The following is an 18,196-nucleotide window of genomic DNA, read 5'->3' as shown; positions in this document are numbered from 1 at the left end:
TTATCTGTATTCTGTCAATCAAGTATTTTAATAAAACGCTGATTGGCCAGGCAGGAAGTATAGGCGGGTCAACCAGACAGCAAGTAGAGGTGGGGCGATGAGAACAGAGAGAAGACTAGGAAGGAGGAAGCCCATTCCTCCATTCCTGCCCAGACCACAGAGAAGCAAGATGTAACCTGCCCTGCTGGAAAAGGTACTGAGCCACATGGCTAACACAGACAAGGGTTATGGGTTACCGTAATATGTAAGAATTAGTTAATAAGAAGACTGAGCTAATGGGCCAATCAGTTTTATAATCTTATGGAATTCTCTGTATAATTTTCTTTGGGGTATGCCGGTTGTGGGGTGCCGGGTGGGACAGACACTCCAACAAGCTGGCCCCTCATGTTACAGTTACCCACATCAATCATCTGGGCTCTACATGTGTTCCTCCTTGACTCTATTGACTCTTCTCTGTTCCTCTTCATGGTCAGGCTTACTTATCCAGCCAGGGTGGTGACTCTCCTTGATCGATGACTTCTGGACAGAGGAACCTGAAGCACTCAGGGGTATCTGTAGGATCTGTAACTCTTGCTGTATCCTTGCTGGAATGTGAGTAATCTGGACCTCAGGGCATCTAAACCTGAACCCAAAGTTTCAGTGATAGGAGGCATAAGTTTATCAAATGAATAGAGGGAATTTAAGATAAAAGTGACCACTCCTGTTTCTAACTTCTGGATCACAGACCAATGCAAGTTTCATTTTGAGAGCATAGCATGAGATAGGGATTTTGGTTCAGGTATGGTCTGTGTCCTGCATGATAATTTATCTTCACCAAGTATCCAAGGCAGGAAAATATAGGGAATAGTTTAGCAACCAGAACTCCCTTGGCTTAGGCTATACATACACACACCCTCCTTTTAACAATGCATTTGAAAACATAGAACATCACCTTCATGTACTATGAACCAACACCCCTCCCTATTCTCGCAATGCACATAAAAAGCTATTAGCAACCTAGATCCCACACACAAAATTGAGCTGCATGTATGTTCAACATCAAACAATGGAGTATGTTTCTTTTCCCATTGATAACCATCAAAAACACCCCTTGGTGGACAATTTCTATTCAAATATATTTCAAAATACATCTGGCCTAGATTGGTTTGGTGTACATGTCTGTAAAACAGAGATTACAATATCACTTATTTCAAAGGGGTTTGTAAATTATTCATATAAACCACATTGCATCACTAGAAAGAGCCTAGTGGAATTTATATATCATGAGTTTTATTTGAAACTAGATCAGCTTGTATGTCACATTTTCATGACTTTTATCTTTTGAGATCAGCTGTCATCAGTGCTCTCTTCTAAAATATTTTCTATTCTTTTACAATTTCACACGTGTAGGGTTTTGCCTTCATGTCTGTCTGTGCACCATGTGCTTTCCATGCCTTTAGAGGCCAGAAGAGGGTGCTGCCTGGACCCGGAGTATTGTGGTTTGAATAACATGTCCCCATAGTCCCAAGCATTTAAACACTTGGTTCTCAATTAGTAGTACCATTTGGGTAAGTTTAAGGGACGTGGCCTTGCTGGAAAGTGTGTCATTATGGCAGGGTTTGAGGTTTCCAAGCCGAGCACTATTTCCAGTGTGTACTGTCTGCTTCATCCTTGCAGAACCAGCTGTGAGCCCTCAGCTTCCTGCTCCTCCCACTGTGCCTTCATTCTGCTATCAAGGACTCTAACCCTCTGGAACCATAAGTCCAAATAAACCCTTTCTTCTGTAAGTTTCCTTGCTCATGGTGTTTTATCAAAGCAATAGAAAATTAACAAAAATAAATGAGTGGAATTACAGCTGGGAGCCAAACTCAGGTCCTCTACCAGAGCAACAAGTGCTTTGAAAATTGCTGAGCTGTGTTTCCACAATGATGGTTTCTTGTCTTATTCTTAGGCTCAGAAGTAGGAAAGTGGTTTCTTTTTCTGTAGCAAACGGCACAGGGGATACGTAGACTGGACTGAGTGTACATGCCTATATGGCTGTACGTCACCACCTCTTCCTTTGTACTCCCGTGATAATGGGCTTTCCAACCTCTCCACCTCTCTCCTGGTGTGTTGGGTCAGCTGTGAACTCCCTGGCAGATGGTTTATGTTAGTCAAATTCAAGTCATTCCTAGCCAAATATTATGTCTTATGTGGTGGTTTGAAAGAAAATGCCCTTTAAAGGGAGTGATACTATAGGAGGTTTGACTTTGCTGGAGTTGGTGTGGCTTTGTTGGAGGAAGTGTGTCACCATGGGGAGGTGGACTTTGAGATCTCCTTTGTTCAAATTTTGCTCAGTGTGACACTCGGACTACTTCCTGTTGCCTGCTGTGGGAGCCCACGTGTGACTCAGTTTCTATCTGGAGTCATTTCTGACTTAAAGAAGTCATTTGAATTCAAGCTTGCCTGCTCTACTTTTTCTTATAACGTGGAGGGCTATGAGAGACTTCTGATTTAGCCCACGAGAAAAGAACAGTCAATCCAGTAGATAGTATACTGCTGACACAAACCTCAGGAACATCAAGATAGAAGGTAAGGCTGCTTCTGAGCAGCAAGCACGTGTTGGAGAGGAGGCTGCTCACTCAAGGACAGGAATGGTCTTGTTAGATGCTGGCTGACTGTCTGTGCTGTGCTTTGTTCTGCTTTTGTATATAAGCAAATTCTGAAATAAACTCTGGGCTGTTTGGCTGCTTCGGCATGACCAGACAGACCTCCAGATTCTATCTTGTCTTCTGTATCTTCTGACTTTTCTTTGGCCTCGAGGATCCCCTATCCAGGAACCTTAGCTGACTTTGTAGGAGTGGGCTCATACAGCCTGCTAGTCAATATGTAGGACACTTGGCTACTTCTCCAGCACCATGTCTGCCCACATGCCACCATGTTGTACCATGATGATAATGGACTAAACCACTGAACTGTAAGTGAGCCACCTCAATTAAATGTTTTCCTTTATAAGAGTTGCCATGGCCATCTTCCCAGCAAAAGAAACAGTAAGCGCAAAAGATAGCTTTCTACTGCCACCTTGTGGTAGACCTATAAATGCCTATTTTTAGGTTACTCGCTACAAAGATAGAAATGAGTCGGTAAATATTCGCGCAAACCAGCAACATATACATTTTGGTGTGTCCATCATTATTTATGCATCACATGAAAGCGTTAGAAATGATTTTAAAATTACTTAAGCCTAGGGAAATAAGAAAATTTGCATCAGTTTTAAATAGGGCAGGGCTTAATTTCCCTCAGAGTATTTCAGGGTCCTTCAGTTCGTACTTAGATTTGCTCCTGACATCTAAAGGAGTCGTTACATATCAGAAACAGTGCGTTTCTGATCCTTTGCTGTCTATAAAGGTCAGTGCCAAGTCACTCATTGCTTATACCCAACTACAAGATTTCTTCAGGCTCTGGTATCTGCCTTTGCCAATGCTGGACCCCTCTACTGATGCTTACCTATCACAGTGAGTCCCACTCACTACCTACACATATCCCACCGTTATTATTTCCTGTGGGGGTGGGGTGGGGTGGTGGTGATCACTCCAGGAGTATGGACAACATCTGTTTTAGCTCATTTTCTCTTCATAATACAAGACTGAAAAACTGGGTCCATTATAATGAAAAGAGGTTCCTTTTGGCTCCAAGTTGTGGTCTTGGGCCAAGAGGCCAAATTACATAGGATTATGGATGACTGGATCTGAAGGCAAGGCAGAGAATCACATGACAAGAAACAGGAGTCCGGCCCTCCCTGCCTGTGGCAGGTCGGGGAACTAGCCCTGAGATCCCAAGAGTAGGAGAGCTGCCTCACCAGCTGCACCACTTGGAAGAGTGGCCCCTGCACCTTGCCTGGGCAGCACAGCACAACTGGCCCTCTGGAGTAAGTGTGGGACAGTCAACCTGAGGGCTTGAAAGCAGGAGAACCCACCCCACCCCTTGCTCATTGCTGCAAGGGTGAACTAGCCTGGGAAATGCTGGAGAACTCACCCTGGTGGTGAGGGTGGGGGAGAAATGGTGGGCTGACCAACCTGCAACTATCCAGGTTCAGATCCTGGGTTGTGAGTTGGCCCACCCCAACATGCACTCCACCTATGATCTGTGGGTACACATGAAGGGACTGGTCCTGTAGACCCAAAGCTGCAGGATCTTCATGACACAGGGCAACAACAGGATATCCAAGAGGATTCCCAGTGAGAGCTCAGCAGCAATAACATAGCAGAAGCCAGGCTGTGGTGGTGCACACGTTTAATCTGATCACTTGGGAGGCAGACACAGGGGATCTCTGTGAGTTCGAGGCCAGCCTGGTTTACAAGAGCTAGTTCCAGGACGGGCTTCAAAGCTACAGAGAAAGCTTTGAAGTAGCAGAAACCATAGGCTTGAATCAAACCAATGTCTCTTTGCAGCATTTACAAGTAAAGATATACAGAGGAAAGGGCTTACTGTGTGCCTCAGTGTGTCACACTGCAGCTTCTATCATGAGATCTTTCCTTTTTTTCTTTTCTTAAATTTTATTTTATTTTGTGGGGGAAGTTGTAAGGGCAGAGGGAGGACATGAAGGGGTGGGGAAATGAATGGGATTGAGATACATAAATGCAGAATACACAAAGAATAAACAAAAAGAAAGTTAAAAAAAGAAAAAATAAAGAAAGAGGGAGTCCACATGTATGCTTAATCCTCCTCCTGCCCTGTTGTGGTTAGAATGAAAAAAAAAATGTCCTTCATAGGCTCATGCATTTCAACATTTGGTCCCCAGGTTGTTTGGGAAGTTACCAACTCTTTAGGAGGTGCAGCTTTGCTGGAGGAAGTGCATCACCCAGGGTGGTCTTTGAGGGTTTATAGCATTGGCCTCACTACCTACTCTGTTTCTTTGTCTCTCCCTCTCCCTCTCCCTCTCCCCCTCTCTCTCTCCTTCCTAGATGTGGTTGAGATGTAATCTCCCATTTTCTGCTCCTGCCATTTTGACTATCTAGCCCTCTGGTACTCCAAACCAAAAGAAACTCTTCTTTGAGCTGCTTTTCGTTGTGATGCTTTTATCTCAGCAACAGAAAAATAAAATAACTAAAACATGTCCACTCCCCAACCCTTGTAAAGCCACCAGTAGTCAACCTTGGTCATCTCTCTCATGGCCTTATTTAATTCTAATCACTTGTAAAGGCCCAACCTCTGAACATTAAAGTTGGATTATGTTTCTATTGTCATAATAATTTATAATGAAGATGAAACTTCATCATGCGTTTTAGTGGTGATGACAAACACCCAAACCCTAACAGCAGCAAGTCCTTATGAGCTTCTGCATTGGTTTTTAGCCTCCCAAGTCCTACAAAATTTTTTGTTGTTGCTTTTCCTAATGAGACTCTAGATCAGGGTCCTTTTAAGTAACTCACTTGCTTACTATTATGTGACTTTCCTTCTTCAAGTTTTAGGGAGCCAACACCAACCTAGGATGCCAATCCTTGAAATAGAAGACCTCAAATGAGCTACCTAAATAAGAAGGGGTTGGAGGGGCTTTAAAAAGTGGGTGGTAAGGGGACAAAGCATAGAAGAAAATATCTGTAATGAGATTACCTCCACAGCTAGGCTTCTCCTGTTCCCAGCCTCTACTAGGCCTGAATTCCAGTAAAGTTTCAGTTTCTGTACTGTTAGGTCTCAGTTTCTGTCTCAGTTCTGATTTCTGTACTGTGTTAAATCAGGAAGATGAGCCCCATCCAATCATGTTCAGGATGAACTAATCCTGTCCTGGATACCTATAAAAGAAGCCTGCATGCTCCATTGGGGTTGCCAGCATTCTGTTGTGTGGCTGATGCCTGCATACTGGCATAAACAATGTTTTGGCCACATGCATATGTGATGGTGGTCTTTGTTTTGTGGGGTGATATGATTTGAGGACCCTAACAGTAACAGCAATAACAAAAGTGGTGTGATTCTATCTTAAGAGTCTTTTACTCTCACCAGTTAATTTCACAGACAGAAGAGAACCATCTGGAGTACTTGATAGAGCACTCCACTATTGCATGCTGATATGCAATGAATCAAACCTAAACCTATTACTTATTACTCAATGTAATATGCATTTCATTTGCCAATGTATTCTGTGAGCAAAGAAACTTGGGATGTGTGGCCAGAAGAGCCTTTAGATCTTACCTTGAGTCATACATATGGCTCTATTGACTTCTTCCCTCTCTGAAATTTGTTGAAGGCTTTATTTTTCTAATATATTGTCTTCCACATATCTAGCCATTGGTGCTGACTAATGGTGTGTCTGTAAGCCTTTACGGGCTAGCCTCAGTTCCTTTACCTGGTGGAAGCAGAAAGCCTCACAGTCAAGGAGGTTAAATATGAAATCCTAAGTATCATTCAAACCTCTGCTCACTGATATCATGCTGGTGAAAGGTAAGTTCAGAGTCTAAGAACAGAGTCAGTATAAGTAGAGAAAGATACGAGTACAAGGAAGTGTGATTCACCAGGAGCAATTTATGCAACAATGCAGTGTTATAAACAAACACTCCCGACAATCTCAGTGGCTCCCACAGTCTAGTGTTAGTTCTCACTCAGATCAAACTGCGTAGGTAAGGAGTCTCTATCTCAGTCATCACGGAAGGCAGCATCTGTAACATGACGGCCGGCTTGTTGGGGTATCTGTCCCACCCGGTACCCCACAACCAGCAAGTCCCAAAGAAAATCACTCACAAAACTCCATAAGATTATAAACTGATTGGCCCAAAAAGAGTAGAGTAAAGCATGTTTTCTCGGTAGCAGCAATTTCTCAGGTCTGCTCTGCTTGCTAGAGGCAAGCAAATGCTTTCATCTAAAAGAGGCTTCCTGACTCAGCTTTAGCTGCAAAACTTTGTAGCTCCTTTAAGAGGTCCTGCCATGAAACACTTAAACAGTGTTGATGAAAAGCTGAATGTATGCTTTTCGGGTTTTCAGCCATAACAGGAAAAAAACTGTGCTGTTTTAAAATGCTGGCTTTCTGGGCCATCCTGCCAGGGCAAACTCTGCCTCTTTCAGGCAGGCAGTCCGACTATGGAGGATTTGTGGTCTGTGAGCAGAATGCTGCAGCTTGCTTGCTGGCAGGGACCTTGAAACGCCACAGAGTTGTGGCAATAAAAATGGCTCCAGTGGTACCTCTGCCATGAGGCTGGAAAGCTAAGGAATGGGCTGGATCTAACTGTCAAAGCTGCAGCTCTCCATATTGCTTAGTAAATTAAAGGCTCATGTGGTCAGAAAAAGGGAGATATATAGTAAAGAGATATTCAAAGACAAAGAAAACCTCTAAATGTTTTACTATGTGTTAAAAATATGTGCAGGATAAATGTTAAAGTTCTTAGGGTAAAAAAGGAAGAAAGAAAGTAGTTGGGTGTGGTGGTACACACCTTTAATCCCAATGCCTGAGAGGCAGAGGTAGATTGACCTCTTTGACTTCAAAGGGCAGAGGTAGATTGACCTCTGTGACTTCAAGGTGTGGTAGCACACACCTTTAATCCCAATGCCTGGGAGGCAGGGACAGGCAGATCTCTGAGTTCAAGGTTTTGTACCACATACCTTTAATCCCAGCACTAGGGAGGCAGAGACAAGTGGATCTCTGTGAGTTCAAGGACAGCCTGGTCTACAGAGTTATTCCAGGACAAAGATATACACAGAACCTGTCTCAAAATTAAAAGTAAAAATAAAAGAAATAGAGGTTAAAATAAAGCCGCATAAAGATGGAAAATACGCAGAGAATCTTGATACTGTATGCTACTATGCTCTCTTTAAATTGTTTGAATGCTGAGGAAGGAGCAACAGCTGCTAAAAGATATTTGTTTATAAATGCTTCTGAACTAATCCAAGACAGATATTTTGAAAATACCTTGACTTCAAAATTTGGATCTAAGGTTATGATGCTTTGGAAAAGTTCTTCTTTTGTTTTCACAGAGGATGAGACCCTGTGGATTGCTTCTATCCCAATATGGTATGATAGACCCCCATCCTCCTGAAAGGTTGCTATGAACACCCTCAAGAAATTACTTTGCTCAACTGCCGACTGAGATGAATCTAGCACACAGTTTATACCATGAAAGACCTGATTAACAGCGCCCCTATACAGCAGGAAGAAGTTTGGAGAGAAATAACTATGTCCATATTTCTAAATATTGCTTATAAATGTTCTTTTACATTTAAAGAGGGATATGATATAGATAAGAATAATTTGCATTGGTATGGATTTTAAGGTCAATTTTGTTATATGTATATATATTTCTGATCTTGATTGAGGTATTGTGATTGTGTAGTTCATTTAAAAATGCAATGTATAATTAAAAATATAGGTTGTTAATGGATATCATTGATAATAGTCAAGCTTGTAGTAATGTTAGTTTGGTTTTCTAGATGTACATAGATATATTTCAAATAGGCATTCTTCATATCTTTCAAAGACTACAGAACATGGCATTTAATGTTTTAATAACTTAGGGCTTTTCATGACAATGAGACATGTCTGCTCCTGGCAGCACCAATCTACTTCAAGAGGAAGATGGACATCGAAGAGGCTCCTTATGGAGTTGGTTAGCCATTTGGGCAAGAAACTGCTCTTGCCTGGACTGTTGCATAGACTGGACACAGAGAACCCACAGAGAGAGGACTGCTGAACTTGCCTAAAGGTGAGATGATCTTTCGGGGTTCCTGATTCATGAAAGAGTCTGTGAGACATTCTGCAGGACACAGCAGATAGTGACTGAACTGCCTTTGAAATTTCCTGCTTCATGGAAATGTCTCTGGATACTATGGGCCTGTAGGGTGAAGATGGATGCCCCAATGGTACAGAGGAACTTTGGGTGACGGTCCAGGCAGCAAGATGTCTCTGTCATTTCTAGAGTTTTGGAAGTTGCTTACTTCTTGTTTACTTAGGTAATATTATATCCTTCTGGAGTCTTTAATGGAGTTGAAGAATGGTTAGTTATAGTTATAGTTTTCCATTATTATGATAAAGATAAAATATTGTAACTGTAATTTTTACTTGATAACTGTTTTGTTATATGTAATTTTACTATGTTAAAGTGAAAGCCTTTCTTTTTTGTTTATATAGAAAAAGGGGAAATGATGTAGGTGGGCCTTCTGTTATGTGTTATTTTCATTGGTTAATAAAGAGACTGCCTTGGCCCTTTGATAGGACAGAAAATTAGGTAGGCGGAGTAAACAGAACAGAATGCTGGGAAGAGGGCAATGAGGCAGATGCCATGGAGCCAGCCACCAGGTCAGACATGCTGAATCTTTCCTGGTAAACCACACCTCGTGGTGCTACACAGATTATTAGAAATGGGCTAATCAAGATGTGAGAGTTGGCCAGTAACTAACTCTCTAGAGATAATGGGCCAGGCAGTGTTTAAATGAATACAATTTGTGTGTTGTTATTTCTGGGGCTAAGCTAGTTGTGCGGGAGTCGAGCGGGATGAAAAGCAGGCCTGCCTGCTGCTCCTCACTACAAGCATCTTTCTAAAGGGTGTCCTTATCACTGTCGAAGAACTTTCAGCTGACCAGGAAAAGCGGAAAATGGAGCAATGATGGAAGGAAAGCCCAGAAGTGGTGTATGTTGTTTCCACCAGCCTTCCAATGGATAGCGCTGAGTCACGTGGCTTACAGCTAACTGCAAGGGAGATGGGGTTAATAAAATGTCCAAAGACAATGAACACATTTGTTGGTGAGCATTGCAATTTGTTGACATCATTAACAATGCCAAATGACAATGAAAACCCAACCCAAACCAAAACACAAACAACAACAACAACAACAAAACATTGTTTGGGGCTAAGTTCTTGCAGCAGAATCTAACAAACCAGAAATCAAGAACAGATGAAGTTGTATGACACTAAAGTGAAGCTATCTTGTTCTCTGGTTTTCTGAGGAATCTTGAGAGGGAGAGGGGAAAGAGAGGTAAAGAGAGAAGGGAAGAAGAGGTGGGGGAGCAGGAAGGAGAGGAGAAAGCAGAGGTGGGGAGTGAGAGAGCTGGTCAAATTTCCCAGTCGGCCTGTGAAAATTTTCTCTAATGTTTACCCTAAATCAATCAGTCAATAAACAAAGGAAACGGAAACGCCAAAAGTAAGGCATGTCTACAACCCCAGCAACCAGGAGGTTAAGATGGAGGACTGCGAATTTGAGGCTAGCCTGCTCAACATAAGACCCTGTCTCAACGGAAGAAACAACAACAAAAATAAGCCACCTTATGTGAGCCAGTCCATTTCCTATCGTAGCACGCCTCACTTTCTGTCTCAAGGCAGTCATTTTAAAATGACCGATCTGTTTTTTCTCTAGTTCTTCTGTTTTCATAAAGTGGACATATTCTATTTCATGAACCAAGATTTTGCCTGAGTCTAGAATCATAAGAGAAATTAAAATCTTTAAACAAAATTGTTGTAATTTTTTTTTCATAGAACACACATATCCCCTAACCAAGAAATCCAAAGTTCTACTTAGTCTCCACCCCCAGATTCTGTCACCAAGTCACGGTCCTCTAATCATGTCCAAATGTCCTACCTCATGGGAAGTTATGCACTGTGTAAATATGTACACTGTGTGTCTCCACCCACATGCTGTATGTAAAATGATAAGCAGAACTAGAATACATGTATTAAATATCCTTTTAAAAATCCTATTTAAAAAAAAAAGAGAGGAACTTGAGACACAGTAAGCCCTCAGTGTCCCACAGACCTTCTGTCACACTCCTGGGCGCACCTGCAAGAGGCCTTCTCCTGTGGTGTGATGGTTAATCCTGACTATCAACTTGACAGGATTTATAATCACCTAGGAGACAAACTCCTGGCATATCTGTGAAGTCATCTCCACAGATGTTTAACTGAGGTGGGATGACTCACCCAAATGTGGGCAGCACACACCGTTGACTTCGGCCCTAGCTAAAACAGGAGAACGTGAGTCCTAGTGGCAACACCCATCCCCCTTTCCTTCCTATACTGTGGATGGGAATGTGACCAGCGGCTTCACACTCCTACACTCCTGCCACAACAACACAGCTCTTCTCACCACTATGCCACTCTGGGGCATGATGGACTGTTCCCTCAAAGAAAAAGAAAAAAAAAACCCTTACTTGTGCCAATGGGACAAACAAGGTGACATTCGTGTTCTTAGGGGCTTAGAACTTTTGGCAAGAGCATATAAGATACTTTCAAATGTGGCAAATAATACACAAGATTAGAAAGCATGTCTATGTAAGAGACGGAATCATGTTTTAAATTATGCTACAGAGACATGCTTGTGAAATTCTCAGAGAAAGACTGCCTTCTCCGAGACAAAAGCCATCAAAGCAAAACCAAACAGAACAAACTTCATTTTGTGCATCTGAGCAAAATGAGGGTGAAAGCGTGGCACAAGCTGTTCCACCAAGGGTCTTGAGCGCTGTAGTTAGAAATCCACGGCTTGTTCTAACTGCAGTGGGGAGCAACTCACGCTACTACTCTCTGCCTCCTATTTTGAGAACAAGAAAACGATCATTTTGGTTGCTCTCTGGAGAATGACAATAGTAATACAGAATGGAAGCAATTTAGAACATTGGAATTAGATTTATGATAGCAGGATGTTATTTGAGTCAATGGGAGTTCTCATAATCTTCCCAACTGTTGAGAAGGTTCTATTTAATCTTGCCACAAAAAACATTGCTGTTCTCATTGCTATACCTTCTGCCTCCACGATGGGCTGGCTGTTCCTTCAAACTGTGGACACTTAATAACTATAACATAAATTACTTTTTTTTCCCTTTTGGTTGTTGTCACTCGCAGTTAGGGTTGCCAGGTGGAACACAGCTAAATCTTTACTTCAGATAACCACGTTTTCGTGTTGTCTGAGAACGAGAGATACATACTAAGGAGTTACTCGTTATTCAGAATTAAGCCAGTTGGTTTACTCATGGTATTCTGCTCCCACTAGATCACGAACCCCAGAAAGGCGGGAAAACCCTTGCTTCCAAAGCATTCGTTTTGTGAGTCTATCCTTGGGCAAGAAGCCCTCTCTGAAGGAGTGAAGCATTAAACGAACGAGTGGATAACTGACTAATGAGTCCTCCAATTAAATTATACTAAAAACCAAAGCCTCAGGGGCGCGAGAATCGCACCACCCCGCCGGGGACCGTATTCCCTAACGCAACACCGGCCGAGCCAGCGGCCGGGTGTCCTGGGGTCACGAGCGGCGCGCCTGCGGTGACGTCATCACGCTCGCGCCCCGGGCTTCCCTGGGCTTTCGCGGTGCCGGCGCTTTCGCTTCCACGGCTCCAGTGAGCGGAGCTCTCCGGTTCACCGCCCGCGGCGCTGCCTGCCTGCCGAGCGGTCGGCCGGCCGCGGTCCCACAGGTTCTCTCCGTCTCTGTCACTGCCCGCTGGCAGCAGGCCTGGCCGCTCCCACGCGGAGCGAGCTTCTCCTCAGGGCCATGTCCAGGCCGAGCAGCGTCTCGCCGCGTCCTCCTGCTCCTGGCGGCGGCGGCGGCGGCGGCGGCGGCGGCGGCGGCGGCCCCGCTTCGTGTGGTCCTGGAGGCGGCGGCCGGGCCAAGGGGCTCAAAGACATTCGTATCGACGAGGAGGTGAAGATCGCCGTCAACATCGCTCTGGAGCGCTTCCGATATGGTGACCAGCGAGGTGAGGCTCCTGACGGGGGACCCGGCCGCCTGACACCCGCCCCCCAAGGCCCGTCCCGGGCCGCAGAGGTGAAACCCGCGCCTGTCGTCGCCTGACTGTCGCTCGTGGAGTGGGATGCCTTCTGGGTCGGGCGGGTTATGGAGCAGGGTGGGCGAAGGCAGAAGGTGAAAAGGTTAAGTTGCTCCCGGGTGGGAGTTTCTCTCTTCTCCCGGGTACTTTTCTGCAGCCCTAGACTGCTAAGTCAACATTATTTTTTTTAAGGAGTTGATAAGCCCCTGCCATCATCACCAACGTCCTCCTCCTCCTCATTATTATTGAAAAGGTGTAGCCTTACTTTAAGCTGCAGAGTCTTCAAAGGAGCGGAAGGAAATGGAATAGATAAGTAAAAACACCGGCAATATAAAGGGCTTTTTTGAAATTCTAGGAGCATCATATCGAACACAAATTAAACATGTTTTAACATTTTAAGCGTGTTTCACACCTCATCAGGCTAGAGACTTATTTGCCGCGGTCCTCATAATACAGTACTGAAGTGACCCGTAGTGTCTTCATAGCTCATTCTGATTTGCTGGCTTAAATAGGAGACCTCTTGCTGATGAGGCTTAATGGTTCAGAAGGGTAAATGAAATGATTTTGAACATATATTTGACAGAAGCAATGCCTTGGCGAAATGTCCCAACAAATCCAGTGTGAAATAGTGAGTAGGAGCACTGCACAATTTTAAGAACAGAGACATAGAAGTTTTAGCTTGAGAATTTCTAATGCTTGAGCTTACATCATTACTGAAGAAAAGAAATTGTGTCAAGCAAAAGAGGAATAAGTTAAATTAGTCAAATATGCCCATAGTTATTAGGTCAATTCAAGATTTCAACACAGATGAATAATCTGTGGTGAATTTCAGAGTCCTTTATTATATTTAGGTTTTTGTCTGTAGCTTAAAAAGTATCAGAATTTTGGGTCAGAGAAATGGTTTAGGAGTTAAGAGCACCGGCTGCTCTTGCAGAAGACCCAGGTTTGACTTCTAGCACTCTCCTGATGGCTCAGAACCATTCATAACTCTGTTCCAAGGGATCTGATACCTCTTCTGACCTGAGGGCACTGCACACATATTGTGCACATATATACACTGAGACACATACATACACACACACAATTAAATAAATATTAAAAATTAATCAGAATCCTACTAAACATGAGGTACTGAATTAATATATTTTCACGTGGATGCATAATTTGACTGTATACTTACATGTAGTTTTCATGTTTTACACCTATAATTATCTGTATGTGGAATCTTTTTTTCCTGTGTAGAAATGGAATTTCCTTCTTCTTTGACCAGTACGGAAAGAGCCTTTATTCACCGACTGAGTCAGTCTCTTGGTTTAGTTTCTAAAAGTAAAGGGTAAGTTTACAGCTTTTCTTATTTTTACAGTTATGTACTATAGAAATGGATAAATATGTCTGATTACATTTAACCATTATTTCTGTTTTACCGTCCGTGTTCTTAATTATAGGATATGTAGATATGTAAATAAGTTGAGGCCAGGGAGGCGGCTCATCCTGTGAGAGCTGCCGTAAGCCTGACAGCCTGAATCCCATCCTCAGAACCCACTATGAGAAAAGAGAGAAAAGAAAGCCGACTCTGGTTAAAACAACGACTTTAGACCCTCATGGTGAAAGGGAGAGGGAGACTGCAGAATGGGCCAGAGGTTTGCACAGTGGTAAAAATAACAAGTGAGACCCAACCTCGACTAAGTGAAAGGAAAGTAGGAACTCCAAATAGTTGTCCAGTGACATCCATGTGAACCCCTGAATTTACATATACTCAAATAAGTTTGAAAAAATTTTAAATTTAAAAGTGAATATAGCCTCCATTATTCATCTTAGGTTCTTTACCATTAAACTGGTAGGTGGCAGATTTGTCAGAAAAATAAATAAGCTTATTTATTTATTTTAAATTTTCTTTTATTTGTTTATTTTGAGATAAGGTTTCTCTGTGTAACCCTGGGTGTCCTGGGACTCACTCTGTAGACTAAGCTGGCATCAAACTCAGACCTGTCTGTCTCTGCCTCCTAAGTGCTGGCATTAAGGGCATGTACCTCTACACCCAACTATAAGAAAGGGATTGATTTATTAAAAGCTGCATTGCACATATGCAGAGGAAACTTCTTGAAGACATGACAAAGGATAGATTCTTGAATGAAAAGTTGCAAGTTATGGGAAGGGAACATGGGATATAACTGTGAGAATTAGAGGTTTTTTTTTTTAATGCAAGTTTTGTTGTACAGGCTCCTCTGGTACTCTTTCTAGGTTAAGTCTAGAGTAGGCCCTGCAATTGAGTTATGTTGGTATTCCTGGTAATGATTGTTGAGTGGTAGATTTTCCTTGGGGTGATACAACACATGTACCCTTATTCACTCAGGAAGAGAATCTAGGACAGACTAAAGATGACACTGAAATCCAGCTTGGTAAGCCAATGAAGGCTTTTTCCTTTAAAGAGTTATTATTTATTTTTATTTTATGGTTATGGATGTTTTGTCTGACTGTATGTCTGTGCACCCTGTGCATGTAATATCTGGAGAGGCCAGAAGAGGGTATTGGATCCTTTAAAGCTGGAGTTACAGATGTTTATGAACCACCATATGGATGCTAGGAACTGAACCCCAGTCCTCTGCAAGAGCAGCAAATGCTCTTAACCGTGGAGCCGTCTTTCCAACCCCTTTAATTTTTAATTGACAATAATTATGCACACACAGAGTATAATGTGATTTTTTTTATTCCATGTATGCAATAGGGCTATTAGGGTAATTAGCACATCTGTTGTCTCACAGAATTTCTATTTCTTTATGATGAGAGCATTTAGGATCTTCTTGTAACTGTCTAAGAACATATACCTTCTTGTTAACACTAGTTGGTATTGAGCACCAGACTTACTTCTCCTATCTGTGAGTTTATGTGTGTTTTTGAATGTCTTCCTTTCCTCCCTCCCCTAACATTGACTTTGAATTTAGTTAACTTACATTGTATGTGTTTATATTTGCATGTACATACCATGGCTGTGAACGTGGATGTCAGAGGACAGCTTTCAGGAGTACATTCTCAGTTCTTTCCTTCTACTGTGGGTTCCTGGGGTTGAACTCAGGTTGTCAGAATTGGACAAGATGGCTTTTTTTTTCTCACTGTGCCATCTTGCTGGTCCTCACCTCAGCATTTACTTTTATGCTTAATAATTGCATATGGGATTCTCTCTTATTTTACAACTTTCTTAGGAAATTCACTTATCTAACAGCCCTCTACCTGGACAGCTGATTTCTAATTTTGTTTGGGAAAGGGGACTTCTATATCTTATCAAAGCCATAGCATCAGGTATGCTGGAGAAGATACATGATAGGGGATCGCAGTGTTTTAGTTTCATATTAATACAAGTCTCTACTTGCATTAATTTCATTTTATTTTCCTTCTTACAAAAATATTTTACCGCAGATATCATATATATATATATATAGATATATATATAATTGTCTTTGTGGTGCCTAATGTATAAGCATGAATAGTAATTACCAAGGATAAAATCTTTATCAAGCTATTATCTTTCTATTATATGTGTTGAAACTAAATTTTCAGTGGTAATTTAAACTTGAACCTGCTTAATTTGAATTATTTTTATACATCGAGGTGGTCTTTGTTAGGGTAGTTTCAGTTTGATATATCAGTTTGGACGTGAACTTCAGGAAAGAGTAGTATGTTTTACTCAATTTTGTAACCACAGCTTCTACCAGTATCTGACATATATTTATGAATTATGGGTGATTTCAGAGAAAAAATACTTAAAGTTGAAACATAAATATTTCCAAGATAATTTTTAAAGAAAATGAAAATGTCTTGCTATCACAGATATGTTGGCGCTGTTTTGTTAACGAGCATACAGCTTTAGAGAACTAAAACAATGTACTTTTGGTCGTATGGTTAATTAACTGAAGAGTAGTACTGAATGGACGTCAGCCTACGGACTTCTCTCGTGCTTATTTCATTTCAGCATTATTTCCTCTCTGTAGATAAGAATTTATGAGATGAGCAGCCCAGAAGAGTGAGTAGTTGCTTCTGTGCCAGCTGAAGTTTCAGACATTGCAGAACAATACAAGGGAAGAACCTACTATAGAGAACATGCTTAGACCTTAGTAATTCCAGTTTACTGTGGAAATAAAAATTCTAGACCAAGTTATATTTTATTCTTTTTTTTTCTGATTCAGAGTCTCAGGTAGCGTAGGCTGCCCTTGAACTCCATGATTTATCAGGCTTTTACCTCCCACGTGCTGGGAATACAGTGTGTGTCATCACACCCGGCTAATCTAGACTGTTCTTTATCCTGTTATTTAAGGTATTACTAAGCACTTAGAGAGTAGGTGACAGCGTTGAGAACTTACCATTCACTGTGGTATTCAATAAGGAAATGCAGACATTTAAATGTTGGTAATGTAAGGGCTGCACTTAGATACAGCTAAAACTACAGTTCTTTACATTTTTGCAATCATTTGTGCATGTGAGGGCATAAGCAGGCACACACATGCTATAGCACATGTGGTCAGGAGCCAACTTGTGAGGTTGATTCTCTCCATTCATCATGTGGGTTCCCAGAATTGAACTCAGGTTGTCAGGGTTGACAACGAGTCTGGCCTCAGTTTAATATCTTGTGGAGAAGATGTTGTTGACAGAATTTAAATGTAATGAAAATTGGGGAAATTATACAATAATGTCATTTTCACCATATTTGTGGTTCTCTTGCTCATTTTTATATGATAGCTATATACACAAATGAAAATGTTTGAAATATTTTAGGTAATTTTAAGAAATGATTTTTTTTTGGTGTTTTTTTTTTTTTTCAAGACAGGGTTTCTCTGTAGCTTTGGTGCCTGTCCTGGAACTAGCTCTTGTAGACCAGGCTGACCTCGAACTCACAGAGATCTGCCTGCCTCTGCCTCTCGAGTGCTGGTATTAAAGGCATGTGCCACCACTGCCCGGCAAGATATGATTTTTTTCTTATTTACTTCAAGCCTGCTCTGTGACAGATGCTATAATTTATATATCTCTTCTTAATAATTTGAATAGTCCTTCAAAGTAGGTATTATTAGCTTGGGCTTAGAGCCAGGAACTTGAGCTGAAGAGTATATCATAAGCTTTGGGAAAAAATCTTTTTACTTATAAAGTATGTGCTTGAAGTAATCATTCGCAGTGCTGTGTTACACAGGTTTGGTTCAGCTTTTAAAAGTGACTCTTTTAACAGGCTCTCCTGGGAATGAAACATTACTAACCCACCTCAAAGCATGCTGTGGGCATGCTAGCATCAACAGTTGGCCATCACCTTTTCAATATCGTTTAGATTCCCCCATCTTTATGTTCTTCCTAGTATGTATTAACTGGTGATGGTTTATCTACCAAAGTCTATGAAATTCAAATTTTAATATTTATGGATGTATTAGACTTTTACTTCTGTTATTGCTTTTTTAAAATTGGGTTTGTAGCATTTTGATTAATTGAAGATAACTTTTGTGACTGCTCTATTTATCTTTGTTGATTGGG

General features: G+C 41.8%; 1 protein-coding gene across 1 annotated transcript in view; it reads left to right on the top strand.

Moving 5' to 3' along the window:
- Nucleotides 1-12,224: 12,224 nt before the first annotated feature.
- The window catches only part of Ythdc2 (YTH N6-methyladenosine RNA binding protein C2), a 73,609-nt gene continuing 67,637 nt past the window's right edge, over nucleotides 12,225-18,196 (top strand). Inside the window, exons 1-2 of the mRNA XM_048419245.3 lie at nucleotides 12,225-12,619; nucleotides 13,931-14,021. Coding sequence (XP_048275202.3) covers nucleotides 12,415-12,619; nucleotides 13,931-14,021 — 296 coding nt within the window. The 5' untranslated portion in view covers nucleotides 12,225-12,414. The remainder of the gene's footprint in view (nucleotides 12,620-13,930; nucleotides 14,022-18,196) is intronic.

This window comes from Myodes glareolus, chromosome 13 (genome assembly GCF_982192425.1).
Source record: "Myodes glareolus chromosome 13, mMyoGla1.1, whole genome shotgun sequence".
Taxonomy (NCBI): Eukaryota; Metazoa; Chordata; class Mammalia; order Rodentia; family Cricetidae; genus Myodes; species Myodes glareolus.
Note: the sequence above shows the minus strand (reverse complement) of the source record. Positions and strands in the feature narration are given on the sequence as shown.